The sequence below is a fragment of the Pteronotus mesoamericanus genome, unplaced genomic scaffold (assembly GCF_021234165.1).
Source record: "Pteronotus mesoamericanus isolate MK-2021 breed Mesoamerican mustached bat unplaced genomic scaffold, CSHL_Meso_final contig_227, whole genome shotgun sequence".
Taxonomy (NCBI): Eukaryota; Metazoa; Chordata; class Mammalia; order Chiroptera; family Mormoopidae; genus Pteronotus; species Pteronotus mesoamericanus.
In genome coordinates this window covers 844,195-859,887 of record NW_026555094.1, presented here as the reverse complement: position 1 = coordinate 859,887, position 15,693 = coordinate 844,195, and the positions used below count along the sequence as shown (strand labels likewise).

The following is a 15,693-nucleotide window of genomic DNA, read 5'->3' as shown; positions in this document are numbered from 1 at the left end:
AAATGAATTATGTCACTAGGTACATTAATTTGGCTGACATTTTTATGGTAACAAGACTTACTCAATGAAGGATGCCATGCACCATTACACACTCTGGTGCAAGCTCATTATCTCTCTGTGAGCCAGCAAGCAATATGTGGACCACACTTCAGGAAGCACTGGAGTATATATAGATCATATTCATGAAGATAAGTGAGGTACTGTTATGTTTTTTAAGCAGGGTTTATGGTATTTTGGTTATGTAGAAAAATGTCCTTATGCTTAGAAGATGCATGCTGTGGTATTTAAAGGTGAAGCGTTACAATGTCTAGAGCTCATTTCCAAATGAAATTGAAGTGTTACAATGTAGATTTATCAAAGAACATACACACAAATACAAAGAAAATGTACAAAATGTTAACATTTGTTGAACCTTGGTGATAGATATACTAGTGTTCATTGTACTATTCTTTCAACTTTCTTGTGTGTTTGAAAGGTTTCATGATAAAAACAAAGGAAGCAAAATGAAACAGGGAAGAATTTCTGTTTGAAACTGGGAACAAAGACCACAGGCTTTTTGCCATGTAACATTCAAACTAGCCCCAAGTGAGATTTCCTTTTTTATTGGTAAATTGTTTTCTATTTTTTTAGTTGAAGTAACATTAGTTTATGCCATTAAGTTCCAGGTGTACAACATTATAATTCGACATGAAGTTTTCTGACAGCCTAAATGAGTGATTTAACGCTGTTTGGATTTTGTATTGATTTTTAATGTGCTGTCTCATTTTTTAAAAATAGAGAAAAGTAAGGAATACTTAGAAGGTTTGTCTGTGTCAAATAGCTAATAGTTTAATAATTCAGATGGAAATATGCACATTAAAATGTCACCATTGACAGCCAAAAAAATAATGAAGCATGATTCTAAAACCATCTGACTTAAAAGGTATAACACTGACAGACTTATCAGGAAGCTGCTTATCAACAGCCAATTCTATATTTATTCAGTTGATATCCCTTGGTGAACATCTAAATTAAAAACAGAAAGATGACTAGAATTAGCCAGAAGAGGTAAGGAAAAGCATATTCCAAGCTGAGGAAGCAGAATGTGAAAAGGGCCAGAATGGGGAAAAGTTGTTTTTCAGGGAAAGGAATTCAATGTGTATAGAAATGAGGCTATCTGATTATGAAGAGGATTTAAGGGTGCATCAAGAATTTCAGACTTTAGCCCTGGCTGGTGTGGCTCAGTGGATTGAGTGCTGGCCTGTGAACCAAAGGGTTGTTGGTTTGATTCCAACTCAGGGCACATGCCTGGGTTGCAGGCCAGGTCCTCAGTAGGGGGCACACGAGAGGCAACCACCCACTGATGTTTCTTTTTCTCCTCTCCTCCTGCTCTCTCTAAAAATAAATAAATAAAATCTTTAAATGAAAGAACTTGGGACTTTATTTTAAAAGCAATAAAAAGCCAATGTGAGATGAATATTAAGAATTGGAGAAACACAATGAGATTGGCATTTTAGAAAACTCACTCTGGTTGTAGGTAATGAAATGGATTGGAGCCAGAGTGGAGAGAGCAGCAGCAGTTCGGAAGATGGCCTTTTCAATAATAATCAGGTGAGATTATGGTAACCTGCAGGGATGGAGACTCTGTGATACACTAGATGTTGGTGGGGGTATAGAAGATCAGGACTCAGAATTCCCAGGCTTCTGGCTTGAGTGACTGCGTAGATTGGTATATTCATCCAGATTGGAAATATGAGAGCAAGAACAGATTTGGAGAAAAGATGTAAAACATTCAGCATGAGATATGTTGAGTTTGGAATACCAAACTAGGAGCTAGAATATATCCAGTTGGAATAAACCTTGTAGGCAGTTGGATACAGGAATGAGAAAGATAACTCTGGGTCCAACTTAGATAACTAATAGATGGGATTGCCACTTACAGATAAGGGGAAAAAAGGAAGAGAAAATAACAATCACTTTACATTTAAATATTTTAAGTTATGAAGTAACCCCATTACAGAAAATGAAATATAGAGAAATGGAAATAAAATCTATGTAGCTACCATGTATCAACACTTCCTATTATTTTCTCTAATATTTTTAAATGGATATTTATATATTAGCTTTAGTAAACTGTTTTTCTGAGAAGGAGGCTTCTCTAGAAGTATTTAGGATTGAGAAGAATTTAAAATACTAATTGGCATGATATAATTTTGTATATCAGACAGTGTTTGCTAAGTTACACATCCTGAGGCTATTAAAAGTTTGAGAACAATCTAAACTGTTGTGTAAGTATCCAAGAACAACTACAGAGTTGAATAAAGTAATCATGTACCAGAGAATGTCTGTTTCAATATACAGTTTAATATAACATATACTGGATCTTTAGGGGGTTCTGGACCTTTCTGCCACCATACTACACAGCAAAATTATAGGTAGTCTCTTCTCTGAAGATCTCCTTTCCCATAGGATCTCTACTCTGACCAATTCTCCCTCCACAGGTGAGAACTAATTGGTGCTATTGCTCCTAGGAGTAACCAGATTTTTAAAGGGTATTGTAGAAGCCTCAAAGCCTAGAAAATTCAAACAGATGAAGCTCTACTGAGTTCATGCAATCACTCTGCAATCACTTTATTGCTTAATCTGCTTTTTTAAAAAAAAAAAAAAAGGCTAGACCTTTTTCTAGTTCTAATTCTTGGCTACCTCATGACCACAAAACATATCTTACAAAGTCTCTGGGCAAATACAGAGACCAGAGGCAATGTGAAATTATTATCAGCTGCTGAGAAAAGCTTAGTTGTCACCACACTACAGGCAGAGTCAGACAGAGGAAACGAGACTAGAAACTAGGACCAAGGGAACCTGACAGGTTGGTAACAGAAGGAAGGAGCAATCCAGTCCAGAAACAGGGCCAAGGAGTGGTTACAGAAAACACATATGAGGTCAAGGGAACCTGAAAACTAAGGTTATGGATCTGGCCCATGTAGGAAGGCCTACTATATTCTTCCTGCTCATGATCCAAAGATCGGTTTCCCCAGCAATGCTCTCAGGATCTGGAATGTAACAATGTGCCCAACCTGGAAATTAATGAAATTTCAGCCTTAAAAAAGAGCCTACTGTCTTGTAGCAGGCTGATTATTGAGGAAAGAACACCAGCTCGCTGTGTGGGGTATGGGGGAACAGATCCACAGGCACAGCTTGTCTCAGCACAAAAGGCTCACCAAGAAGCTTCTTAGCTGAATTTCCTGTAAAAAAAAAAATATCATAACATCAGTTCCTCGAAACCAAGAACCTCCAGGAACACAATTTCTTACATTTTAGGCCCTGCCTCTGTGTTCCCACAGCCCCCTGTGTTTCTTCCTTTAACAGCATTTATCATAGTTAATGTAACTACCTGTTTATTTAACCATCTTCCTCACTGGAGTATAATCTTTTTGAAGGTATAAATGAGACAAAACCTGCTTATTATTCATCTCTGTGTTCCCATTGTATGACACAGAGTAGGGGTTTGATAGTGAATGGAGCAAGGGAAATAGGTCACACTTTTCTGTATGATTTGCACACAATAGGTAATTAATAAATAATATTATTGAATTAAATTATTCTATTAAAATGTTTCAAAGTAGATTATCTTTTTCACTTATTTCAAAGGCAGTCAAGCAAAAATGAAAACAGCAATTTACCTATAACTCACCATTCAGAGGAAAACCACTGCTAATTTTCAGAATATATCTTTCCAAAAGTGTATATTTAAATTGGTTTCTTAAAATGGAGTCACACTGTGTACATTGTACATACTGCTTTACAACCAGTTTCTTCAGTTAATAATACATTATGAGCATTTCCTCACTACATTATGTGTATAGCTTTTATTGGCTATATAGTATTTCATTAAGTAAATGGAACACAATTTAGTTAACTAATTACTTGCTATTGGAAATTTAAGCTGTTTCTATCTTTTGGTTATTTCAAAGAGTCCCTTCATAAATATTCTTATAGTTATATATTTCCACACATTTTAATTATTTAGTATAACTGCTGAGTTGAAGGGACTATATGTTTTTAAGGCCCTAATAAATGTACCATTAAATTGTTCCATAAAGGTTGTAACAAGTTACACTCAAACCAACAAAGCAGAATAGTTATTTCCCTGGCTAGCAACCAATAGTTTAAATAGCACTGTCCCATTAAAATAAGGATCAATTTTTTTAAGGTTGTTACTTTTATAATGTTATTAACAAATATTACCTCAATAAATTTAATTTTAAAAAGTGAACTCTAAGGTAAACTTTGGACTTTAGTTAATAATAATGTAGCAATATTGATTTATATAATTTTATCAAATGTAACCACCAATGTGGAGGAACTGTGGCATAGTGGGGGGAATATATGGGAATTATTTTGCACTTTTTGCTTAGTTTATCTGTAAATCTAAGACTACTGTAAAAATAAAGCCTATTGATTTACAAAAAGTAAAAGAAAAACTTTAAAAATCAGGAACAAAACAAGATTTTCACTGTCACTCCTACAATAGAATGTTTGTTTTATCCAATATGATAAGGAAAAAAATCAGAAGAAAATAAAACTGTTTTTATATTGTAATCATATGACCAGCTACCAAGAAAATGCAAGAGAATCAACTGGAAAAAAAAATAAACCTAATAAAATAGTAAGGTAGCCAGACATAAGATTGACAATAATCAGTCAGAAAATGTCATGAAGCCCTGACAGGTGTGGCTCAGTTGGTTGGACGTCATTCTGCAAAGTGAAAGGTCACTGGTTCAATTTCCGGTCAGGGCACATACCAGGGTTGCAGGTTTGGTCCCAGGTCAAAGTGTGTGTGAGAGGCAACCAGTGAATGTTTCTTTCTCTCTCTCTCTCTCCCTCCCCCATCTCTAAAGGTGGATAAATAAAATCTTAAAAAAGAAAATATCATGAAGAGGTCCCATTTATAATAGCAATAAAAGCTTTACAATATCTTATATTAACCTTAAAAGAAAGACCAATATTGGAAATTATATATATGTACATACGTGTATGTATCTCTAGAGAATTTTACATAAAACTAGAGTAACTGAAGAAATGTACCACATATCTAGACAGAAAAAAAAATATTGTAAAGATTTCAATTCTCCCTAAATTAAATAATAAATTCAGTATACTTTTAATCACAATCCCAAAAGACTATTTTTGATAAGTTGATTCTAGAGCTCTTAGAAAATACATGGACATGTTAAAAGCATATATATCCCTTAACCCAGCAATTCCATATCAGGGATTCACCTAATATATATACTATCACATACAGTTATTCATCACATATAAATAACATTGCACATATGTGCAAATATATATGTATAAGGATATTGACAACAAAACTGCTGTAACAATAGAGTACAAACAACGTTAAAACTCATTAGTATGGGCCTAATAAAATGACATTTATGAGGAGAATGTTTACAAGCAATTTCATTATTTTAGATCTGGAACTTGGTTTTGTTTTTTAATAGTGAAAAGAATGGGAGGGAGAAACAAGATGGCGGAGCAGTGAGTGGTAGTCACACTGACCTCCTCCCAGGAACAACCTGAAATTACAACTAAATTGTGGAGAAATCACCTGGAACAAACAAGTGAACAATAGCGAGATAGAAGCCTTATAACCTCAGAGACAGAAGAATTGGTTTGAGAGCAATCTAACTGGTAAGGAGTGCAGTATAGATTCGAGAAGGCGGGCGGGGCACCCACAGGTGGCAGCACCAGAAGGATATTGAAAGGGCCAGTTGGATGCACCAGAGAAGAGCATGGTCTAAACCAAAAGCACGGATCTCTAGCCCAAAAACCAGAGCCCAAAAAAGTACACAGAAAACAGCCAACTGCAAAAACGGGCAGGGTTGTTCTCTGCCAGACACAGGCAGCTGGAGATGCAAAGGATCATTTAAAGGGCCATTTACAGAGCCAACACATTAATTTGTATTTGCAGCCACTTACCCTGGTCTCTGGCAAAGTCAGGGGCAGAGTAGGCTTAAGACACCTCAGGAGAGACTGTGGAAGGAAGCTTTGGGGAGAGAACTGAGAGAGTAGCTGGTGGGATCTCGGTGCTGATTCATCCCCCATGCAGCAGCAGCCATCTTGCTCAGGCAGAGACCACTCTCCCTGAGCAGCACCAGCATCAGCAGACCCAATAGCCCCTCCCCCAAGTAGGACTCCACCCCGCCCTGTGCTGTGTAAGCCATCTGCTGAGTGCAAAGTGGCAGGAAAAGACAGCAGATCCCTGGCTAAAGGGGGCACAGAGAGGTCTGGAAACAATTGAGGAGAGACTGGGGATGGAGGCTTTGGGGAGAGAACAGAGAGAGTAGCTGTCAGGATCCTAGTGCAGACTCCTCCCCAATAGGGTAGCAGCATGGGAGGACCCAATAACCCCGCCCCTAGGAGGGACTCAGCCCTGCCCTGAGCTGTCTAAGGGGGCCTGCTGAGTGCAGAGTTACTAGATTAACAGCTGAAGGAGACAGCCATAAACAGTAGATTCCTGGAAGTCTCAGACAGACTACCTAACGTCAAACAAGGATGACATCTGACATCATCAGAGGCAGGTCCAGAAATTAAAAACAGCACTCTGCAACCATAGAAGTTCATACCACAAAGAGATGAAATCAAGACACATCAATTTAAGAAGCAGAAGCAAAAGAGAAGGGTCTCACAAATAATGGGAAGACAAAGAAATATCCCCCACTAGAAGGGAAAGGAGGAATCCCCACAAGGACAACTAAATAAAATAGAGGTAAGACAACTATCAGTTACTGAGTTCCAAACAAGGGTTCTAAGGAAGCTCAGTGAGCTCAGTGAGCTCAGAGAAAATTACAAAAAACTACAGGGAAACTACGAGGAACTTACTGCAAATGATATCTGCATGAAAAAGGACATAGAAACTATCAATAACAGAGAAGAAGAAATGAAGAATACGATTTCTGAATTGAAGAACACAGTAGAAGGAATCCAAAGGAGGCTAGATGAAGCTGAGGACCGAGTTAGCAAGTTGGAGGACAATATAGAAAAAAGCTCCCAGAAAGAGCAAGAAAATGAAAAAAGACTCAAAAAGAATGAAGGGGCATTGAGGGAAATGCAGGACAACCTGAAACGTAATAATATCCATATAATAGGGATACCAGAAGGAGAAGAGGATGAGGAAAGGATAGAGAACCTGTTTGAAAAAGTAATGATGGAAAACTTACTTCATTTAAGGAGAGAAAAAGTCACACAAGTCCAGGAAGCACATAGGGTCCCACTCAAGAGAAACCCAGTGAGGCCCACTCCAAGACACATCATCATGAAAATGGCAAATATCAAAGACAAACAGAGAACCATAAAGGAAGCGAGGCAGAAAGAGGTAGTAACATATAAGGGAGCCCTAATATGTCTAGAAGCTGACTTCCCAACAGAAACACTGCAAGCCAGAAGGGAATGGCAAAAAAAATATCCCAAGTCATGAAAAGCAAAGGTGTGCAGCCAAGACTGCTCTACCCGGCAAGGCTCTCAATAAAAATGGAAGGCGAAATAAGGAGTTTTCCAGACAAGAGAAGGCTAAAAGAATATACCTCCACCACACCAGCACTGCAAAATATGCTAAAGGGACTGCTTTAAAATGAAGAAAATGTTTCTATGAATACCCAGTTCCTTTCAGAGTTGCCAATACTTGATATCACCAATATTTTTAATACTCATTAATCTTATTGTGACAATTATGTTATTTTAATTGTTCCTTTGTTATTTGTTGAAATTAAACCTGTTTTTGTATATTTCTTGCCTGTTTGTATTATTTTTGAAAAAGCTTTAAATGACTTTCTGGTATTCTTTACCCATTTTTGGATTAAATGTTTGTAGAAACCCCCCCAAAAAAACCTATTAACCATGTTTTAGATGTGTTGCAAATGTTTTCCTATTCTATTCCTTGTCCTTTAACTTTTTTAATATGTATATTACTATATAGTCTTAAATGTTTAATATAGTCATATTGTCAATATTTAACTTTATACCTTCTGGGTTTGAATATTTTACTGCAGGTCATGGAAAATATTAGTTCTATTTTCTTCTAAAATTCTTTAGGTTCTACATATTGGTTTTTAACTCACCTGAATATTTCTTTTATAATGTGTGAAATAGGGCTCTATATTTGTTTTATTTCATGTAATAGTGGGCCATGCACCTTATTTGTTGAATAAGCCTTATTTTACCCATTATTTGAAATATCAACTTAATCATATATTATATTGTTAGACAGATATATACATTTGTCTCTATAATGCTCATTTTATTTCATTGATCTACCTGATTATTTCTGTGCTGATGTCATGCTGGTTTAATTGCTGAGGCCTTATAATGGTTTTAAATTTTTTTAATATTTTATAATTAACTTTGACATTTAAAACATAAATAAAATCAATCTGCATTTAAGAAAGAAAGAAAGAGAAAGAGAGATGGAACTGCTACCTTTTGTGACAACATGGATGGAACTGGAGAACATTAAGCTAAATGACATAAGCCAGTTGATGAAAGACAAATACCATATGATCTCACATATAAGTGGGCTCTATTCAACAAAATAAACTAACAAAGAAAGTAAACCACAGGCATGGAAACATAGAGCAGACTGAAAGTGACCAGAGGGGATGGGGAAAGAGGACAATGGTGGAAAGAAGGGGAAGGGACTAGACAAAGAACATGTATGAATGACCTATGGACATGGACAACAGAGTGGGAATTGACTGTGGGAATGGGGCATGAGAGTGGGATGGGTGGAGGGAGGTAAAGTGGTAAAAATTGAGACAACTCTAATAGAATAAACATGATTTATAAATTTATAAAAAAATAAAAATATAAAAAAAGAAAAAAAGAATGGTATAGTACAAGGATAGTTCTGGAAAATACTGTGAATTTTACTTTAAAATGAGAATCTAGTGTTTCTGTATTTTATTCTTTTCAATAAAATTTCCTGCGTGTGTTGGACTTTTTGAGAAAAAACACTATATAGTCCATTTAAAAAATCAAGTAGGCTTAAAAGCATTAATGCAGATTCTACATCATCGTAGGCCAATCTCCAAAATCTATTGTTGACTGAAAAGCATGGTGCACAACAGTGTTAATAGTCTGTTTGTATTTTATTGTATTTTAATAGTCTGTGTGTGATATGTACACACACATGTACATGTGTACACACACACTTGTATAGTCACAGAATATCTCTGGCAGGCTACACAAGAACCGGGTTAAGAGTGGTGAAATCTGAAGGACTAGGGGTCAGGAATAAGAAGGAGACTCATTATGTACTGCTCACTCTTGTTCTGTTTGTATTTTTTCTACCGTATGCATATACTGTCTTGTCAAAATAAATATTATTGCCTTTTTGAGGAAACATATTGCATGTTTACTGTTTCATGCAGTATGAATGTTAGAATCCTAGGTTTACTCTTGTTTTGCATAATGAATATTTTCATTTTTTTCTAAAATGAAGTAACATAAAAAGGTATATGGTGAATCTCCTTCCCACCTGTGACTCCCACCTCTGCAGTTTTCCACTACCAGAGATAACTACTGTCATCAGTTTCTTATATAACTTAACAGTTTCTCTATAGCTATACAAAAATCTATATTCTCATCCTTTGTACTTTTTTTTGCAAAGATAGTTTACTAAAATATAAACAATTTTTGTACACTTGGCTATTTCCACTTAGTTATATACCTTAGAACCAAAATCACAAGCCACAGAAGAAAAAAGTAGTCTGGACATATTCAAAATTAAATATTCTTGGGCTTCAAAGGACACCGTCAAGAAAGTGAACAGACAACCCACAGAATGGGAGAAAATATTTGCAAATTATTTATCTGATAAGGGACTGGTAACTAGAAGCCAGACACGAAAGGTCACATACCATAGGATTCCATTTATGGGAAATGTTCAGACTAGACAATTCAGTGGAGACAGAAAGTAGATTTGTAGTTGCTTAGAGCTGAGGATGTGGGGTTTGGGGAGAAATGGAGTGCCTGATGTCTTCTTGTGTTAATGAATATGTCCCACAATTTATTATTGTGATAGCTGCACAATTCCATAAATATACTAAAAACCAATGAGCTATATAAATGGGTGATCTATATGATATGTGAATTATATCTCAGTTTAAAAAATTGATAACTTGTGTGATTAAAAAGCACTAATACTCAAAGCAGGAGACAACATACACACTGGAAATAAATTTGCAGTTCATATCATAGACAAAGCCTTTTTCCTTAATTTATAACAAACTCCTAGAAATCGATAAAAAGGAAAAAAGAACAGCCCAAAAGAAAAATATACAGAATGATATGAAAAGAAAATATTATAAATGTGTTTATAAACCATAAAAGTTTTTGTGGCACAAGTTTCTTTAACTTTGATGATGTTCAATTACACACACACACAAACTTATGCTTGTTTTTATTTATTTGTTGTTATTGTCTGGGTTTGTAATGTCATATCTAAGAAAGCTTTGCCTAACCCAAGGTTACAATGACTCACTCCTATGTTTTAGTGCTTACATTTAATTCTATGATTCATTTTGAATTCATTTCTGTACATGGTATAATGAAGGGAAATATTATTCTATATGTAGCCAAATTTAACAACATTTTATTATATGGTTTCTGAATTTTCATAATTAGAAAGGGCTTCTGCACCCCAAGATTATAAAGAAACTTGATGATTTCCTGAGGTACATTTACGGTTTTCCCTTTTTACATTTAAATCTTTGACTTCTTTATAATATATCCTAGTATACAGTGTGAGATACAAATCTAACTTTTATTTTCACTATGGCTACCCAGCTGTCCATTGTCATTTATTGAATAGTCCATCTTTTTCCCATTGATCTGAGGTTCCAATTTCATCATATATTCAAAAAAATATAAACAGGATAATAAAGTAAAATAAGTACAAATGGAAGCATAAATGTGCAAGGATAGACAAAGTAATAAGACTCTGAAAACAAATTGGCCTCATGCTATTATTTTGGGTAGAAGGAGATCTTTCACAACTTCCTCAATTTTGTTTCCATGGTTACTGGTCTAATTTAGGTTTACTATATCTTCTAAAATTAGTATTAGCCATTTTAATGTTCCCACAAAAACATTCATCTAGGTTTGCAAATGTATTGCAAGGGAATTCTACAAAGTACTTTCTGCTCATTTTTAAAAATGTCTTCATATTTGTAGTTATGCTCATTTTCTCATTCAAGACTTTATATTTTTACATTTTATTCCTTTATAATCTTTATTAGGTTTATATACCTATTTTATTTTCTTCTTCCAATAACACCTTCTTGTTTATTTGTCAAGTCTACAGGTTTTTGTTTTGTATTTTTTTTAGTTCATTAATTTCTGAATTTTTTTAACATTATTGATTTCCTTCACTTTCTTTTAGGTTTATTGTTCTTTTTCTAGTTCATTGACTTGAAAGCTCAATTCATTTATTTTTATTTTTAAATCTTTTTAAAGATTTTATTTATTTTTAGAGAGGGGAAGGGAGGGAGAAAGAGAGGGAGAGAAACATTGGTGTGCAAGAGAAACATCAATTGGTTGCCTCTCGCACGCCCCCAACTGGGAACCTGGACAGTGACCCAGGAATGTGCCCTGATTGGAATCGAACCAGCGACCTTTCATTTTCAGGGACAATGCCCAACCCACTGAGCCAGACCAACCAGCCAGGGCTCATTTACTTTTCTTTTATTTTTGGTTTTAAATTATTGTTTATTGAATTCACTGGGGTAACATTGGTTAATAAAATTATGTTTCAGGTGTACAATTCTATAATATTAATAACATCATCTATATATTGTATTGTGATTTAATTACCCTGGGTCAAGTCTCCATCCATCACCATTTATCCCCCCTTTACCCTCTTCTACCTCCCCATCCCTTTTCCCTCTGATAATCACCATATTGTTGTCTGTGTTTATGAGGGTTTTTTGGGGTTTTTTGCTTAATCCCATCAATTCATTTACTTTTAAATCTCATTTGTTTTATCCAGTCATATCGTCTGTACTTTATTCTACGTGATTTAAATATTACAAATAAATTGTATTATTTATAGAAAAAGAAAAAGAGAGAGGAGAAAGGGAGAAAGAGACAGGGAGAGTGAGAGAGAGAGAGATTGATTACAAAAAGAAAATGTTTCAAAAGCCAAAAGAATTGATCAGTGCCATAACTGAGATGAAGCAAGAGGCATTCACTTTGGATGCAAAATTTAAGCGGATGCCAAAAAAAAAAAAAATCTCAGTAATCAAGACACATAATATTTGGATACCTTACTTTGGAATATCAAATTTGAAAACTATGGCCTTCAGGCTAGCTGCTACTTTTGTAAATAAAGTTTTATTGGAACCAGGGCCAGGATTAGGGTAAGGTGAATGAGGCAAGGTTTAACAAGCGCAGGAGTGGATCTCATCTTTCTAAACAATCTTAATATTTTGTTCTAGATTTTTGTACTGATTTTGAGCTTTGAAAATACTGCTTTAAAATGTGTCTTGATTACTGAGCTTTTGGGTACTCCTTTAATTTTACACCCAAAGTGAGTTGCTTTACTTGCCTCACCCAAGATAGAGCCCTATGATTGACTCTTTGTGGCAGTGTAATGACTTTTTTCTATTTCTTTATATTTCTCTGCATTTTCCAAATTCTACCAATAAGTATCAATTACTTTGATCATCAGGAAAAAATAATTTAGAAAATACATCAAGACTTACTCAAAGTTGTTCTTTGTTGTTTCACTATGAGGCTTACAGGAAGTAAAAATTAATGTGCAGAAGGCCCTGGAGTTTCAAATGGCTTGATCCACCTTGTAATCAGAAGAGGAGAAATCAAGATGATGGAGGAGGGAGTGGAAGTCACACTGACCTCCTCCCAGGACCAATCTGGAATTACAACTAAATTGTGGAGAAATCACCTGGAACAAACAATTAAACTATAGCGAGAGAGAGGAGCCTTATAACCTCCAACTAACAGAAGAATCAGCTTTAGCACAACCTAACTTGTAAGGAGTGCGATAAAGACTCGAGAAGGTAGGCGGGGCACCCACGGGTGGCAGCACCAGATGATTAGTTGGATCCCCCTGAGAAGAGCAGGGTCTAAACCATAAGTGGGGATCTCCAGCGTATAGCACCAGAGCCCAAAAAGTACGCAGATCACAGCCAACTGCAAAAAACATCAGGGTTGCTCTCAGCTAGAGACAGGCGGCTGGAGACACAAAGAGTCATTTAAAGGGCCAACGCATAAATTTTTATTTGCAGCCACTTACCCTGGTCTCCAGCAAAGGCAGGGGCAGAGTGGACTAGAGACGCCTGAGGAGAGACTGGGGAAGGAGGCTTTGGAGAAAGAACTGAGAGATTAGCTGACGGAATCCCAGTGCTGACTCATTCTCCCTTTGGCAGCAGCCATCTTGCTCAGGCAGACCACACCCCTGAGTGCAAACAAAGTGGGAGGACACAATAGCCCTGCCGCCAGGAGGGACTCCGCCCTGCTGAGTATACACACTGGCAACCACAGAGAGTAGATCCCTGGCTAAAAGGGGTGCAGAGTGGTCTAGAGACTGTGGAGGAGAGACTGGAGATGGAGACTTTGGGGAGAGAATGGAGAGAGTAGCTGGCCAGATTCCGGTGCTGACTCCTCCCCCATAGGGCAGCAGCCATCTGGTTCAGGCAGACCACGCCCCTGAGCAGCAGTATCTTGACAGGACCCATTAACCCCGCCCCCAGGAGGGTGTTGACCCCACCCTGCGCTGTCTCTAAGTGGTCTGCTGAGTGCAGAGTGACTACATTAACAGCTGAAGGAGGCAGCCACAGACAGTAGATTCCTGGAAGTCTGGAACAGAGTGCCTGAGGTCAGACAGGTCAACATCTGACATCATCAGAGGCAGATCCAGAAAGAAAAAGAAAAGAAGCAGTCTCCTACCATAGAAGTTCACACCAGAAAGTCAGGAAATCAAGACAGATCAATTTAAGAAGCAGAAGCAAAAACAAACAAAAAAATGAATCTCACAAACAATGGCAAGACAAAGAAATACACCCCACTCGAAGGGAAAGGATGAATCCCCAGAAAGAGAATTAAATGAAAGAGGCAATTAAACTATCAGACACTGAGTTCCAAACAATGGTTCTAAGGAAGCTCAATGAGCTCAGGGAGCTCAGAGAGAATTACCAAAGACTACAGGGAAACTACGAGGAACTAGCTGCAAACCATATCACCATGAAAAAGGACATAAAAACTAACAATAAGCGACAAGAGGAAAGGAAGAATACCATTTCTGAATTGAAGAACACAGTAGAAGGAATCAAAAGCAGGCTAGATGAAGCCAAGGATCAAATCAGCGAGCTGGAGGATAAGGCAGAAAAAAGCTCCCAGAAAGAGCAAGAAAATGAAAAAAGACTCAAAAAGAATGAAGGGGCTTTTAGCAAAGTGCAGGACAACCTGCAACGTAATAATATCCGTATAATAGGGATACCAGAAGGAGAAGAATAGGAACAAGGGATAGAGATCCTGTTTGAAAAACTAGTGATGGAAAACTTCCCTAGTTTGAGGAGAGAAAAAAATCACACAAGTCCAGAAAGCACAGACGGTCCCATTCAAGAGGAACCCAGTGAGGCCCACTCCAAGACACATCATCGTGAAAATGGCAAATATCAAAGACAAGCAGAGAATCCTAAAGGAACCAAGGGAGAAAGAGGTAGTAACATACAAGGGAGCCCCAATATGGCTGTCAGCTGACTTCCCGACAAAAACACTACAAGACAGAAGGGAATGGCAAGAAATATTCCAAGTCATAAAAAGCAAAAGCATGCAAACAAGAGTGCTCTACCAAGCAAAGCTCTCAATTAAAATCGAAGGTGAAATAAGGAGTTTTCAAGACAAATGAAGGCTAAAAGAATACACCTCCACCAAACCAGCACTGCAAAATATGCTAAAGGGTCTGTTAAGAAGATGAAGAAAAAGAGTCTATGAATATCCACTTCCTTTCACAATTACCAATACTTGGTATTACCAATATTTTCAATTCTTAATCTGATTGTGACAATGATATGTTATTTTAATTTTCCCTTTATTATTTGTTGAAACTAAACCTGTTTTTGTATATTTCTTGCCTATTTATATTATTTTTAAAAAGTTTTAAATGATTTTTTGGTATTCTTTATCCATTTTTTAAATGTTTTTAGAATATTTTCCCTAAAAAAAGAAAAAAAAAAACTATTAACCCTTTTTAGATGTGTGGCAAATACTTGCCCATTCTATTACTTGTCTTTTAACTTTTTTATATGTATATTACTGTATAGTCTTAAATGTTTAATATGGTCATATTGTCAATATCTTACATTCTAGCTTCTGGGTTTGAATATTTACTTCAGGGTAAGAAAAATATTAGTTTGTATTTTCTCCTAAAACTCCTTAGATTTTACATATTGATTTTTACCTCATCTGAATATCTTTTGTATAATGTGTCATATAGGACTCTATTTGTTTTATTTCAAGTAATAGTGGCCCAGGCACCTCATTTATTGAATAAGCCTTATTTTCCTCATTGATTTGAAATATCAATTTAATCATATATTACATTGTTAGGCAGATATATACATTTGTTTCTAAAGTGCTATTATATTTCATTTATCTACTTGATTATTTCTGTGCTGGTGTCATGGTGTT

General features: G+C 36.3%; 1 protein-coding gene across 1 annotated transcript in view; it reads right to left on the bottom strand.

Moving 5' to 3' along the window:
- Positions 1–2,961: 2,961 nt before the first annotated feature.
- TRMT2B (tRNA methyltransferase 2 homolog B) overlaps positions 2,962–15,693 on the bottom strand; it is a 40,279-nt gene continuing 27,547 nt past the window's right edge. Inside the window, 3 exon segments of the mRNA XM_054572289.1 lie at positions 2,962–3,224; positions 8,716–8,738; positions 12,747–12,846. Coding sequence (XP_054428264.1) covers positions 3,115–3,224; positions 8,716–8,738; positions 12,747–12,846 — 233 coding nt within the window. The 3' untranslated portion in view covers positions 2,962–3,114.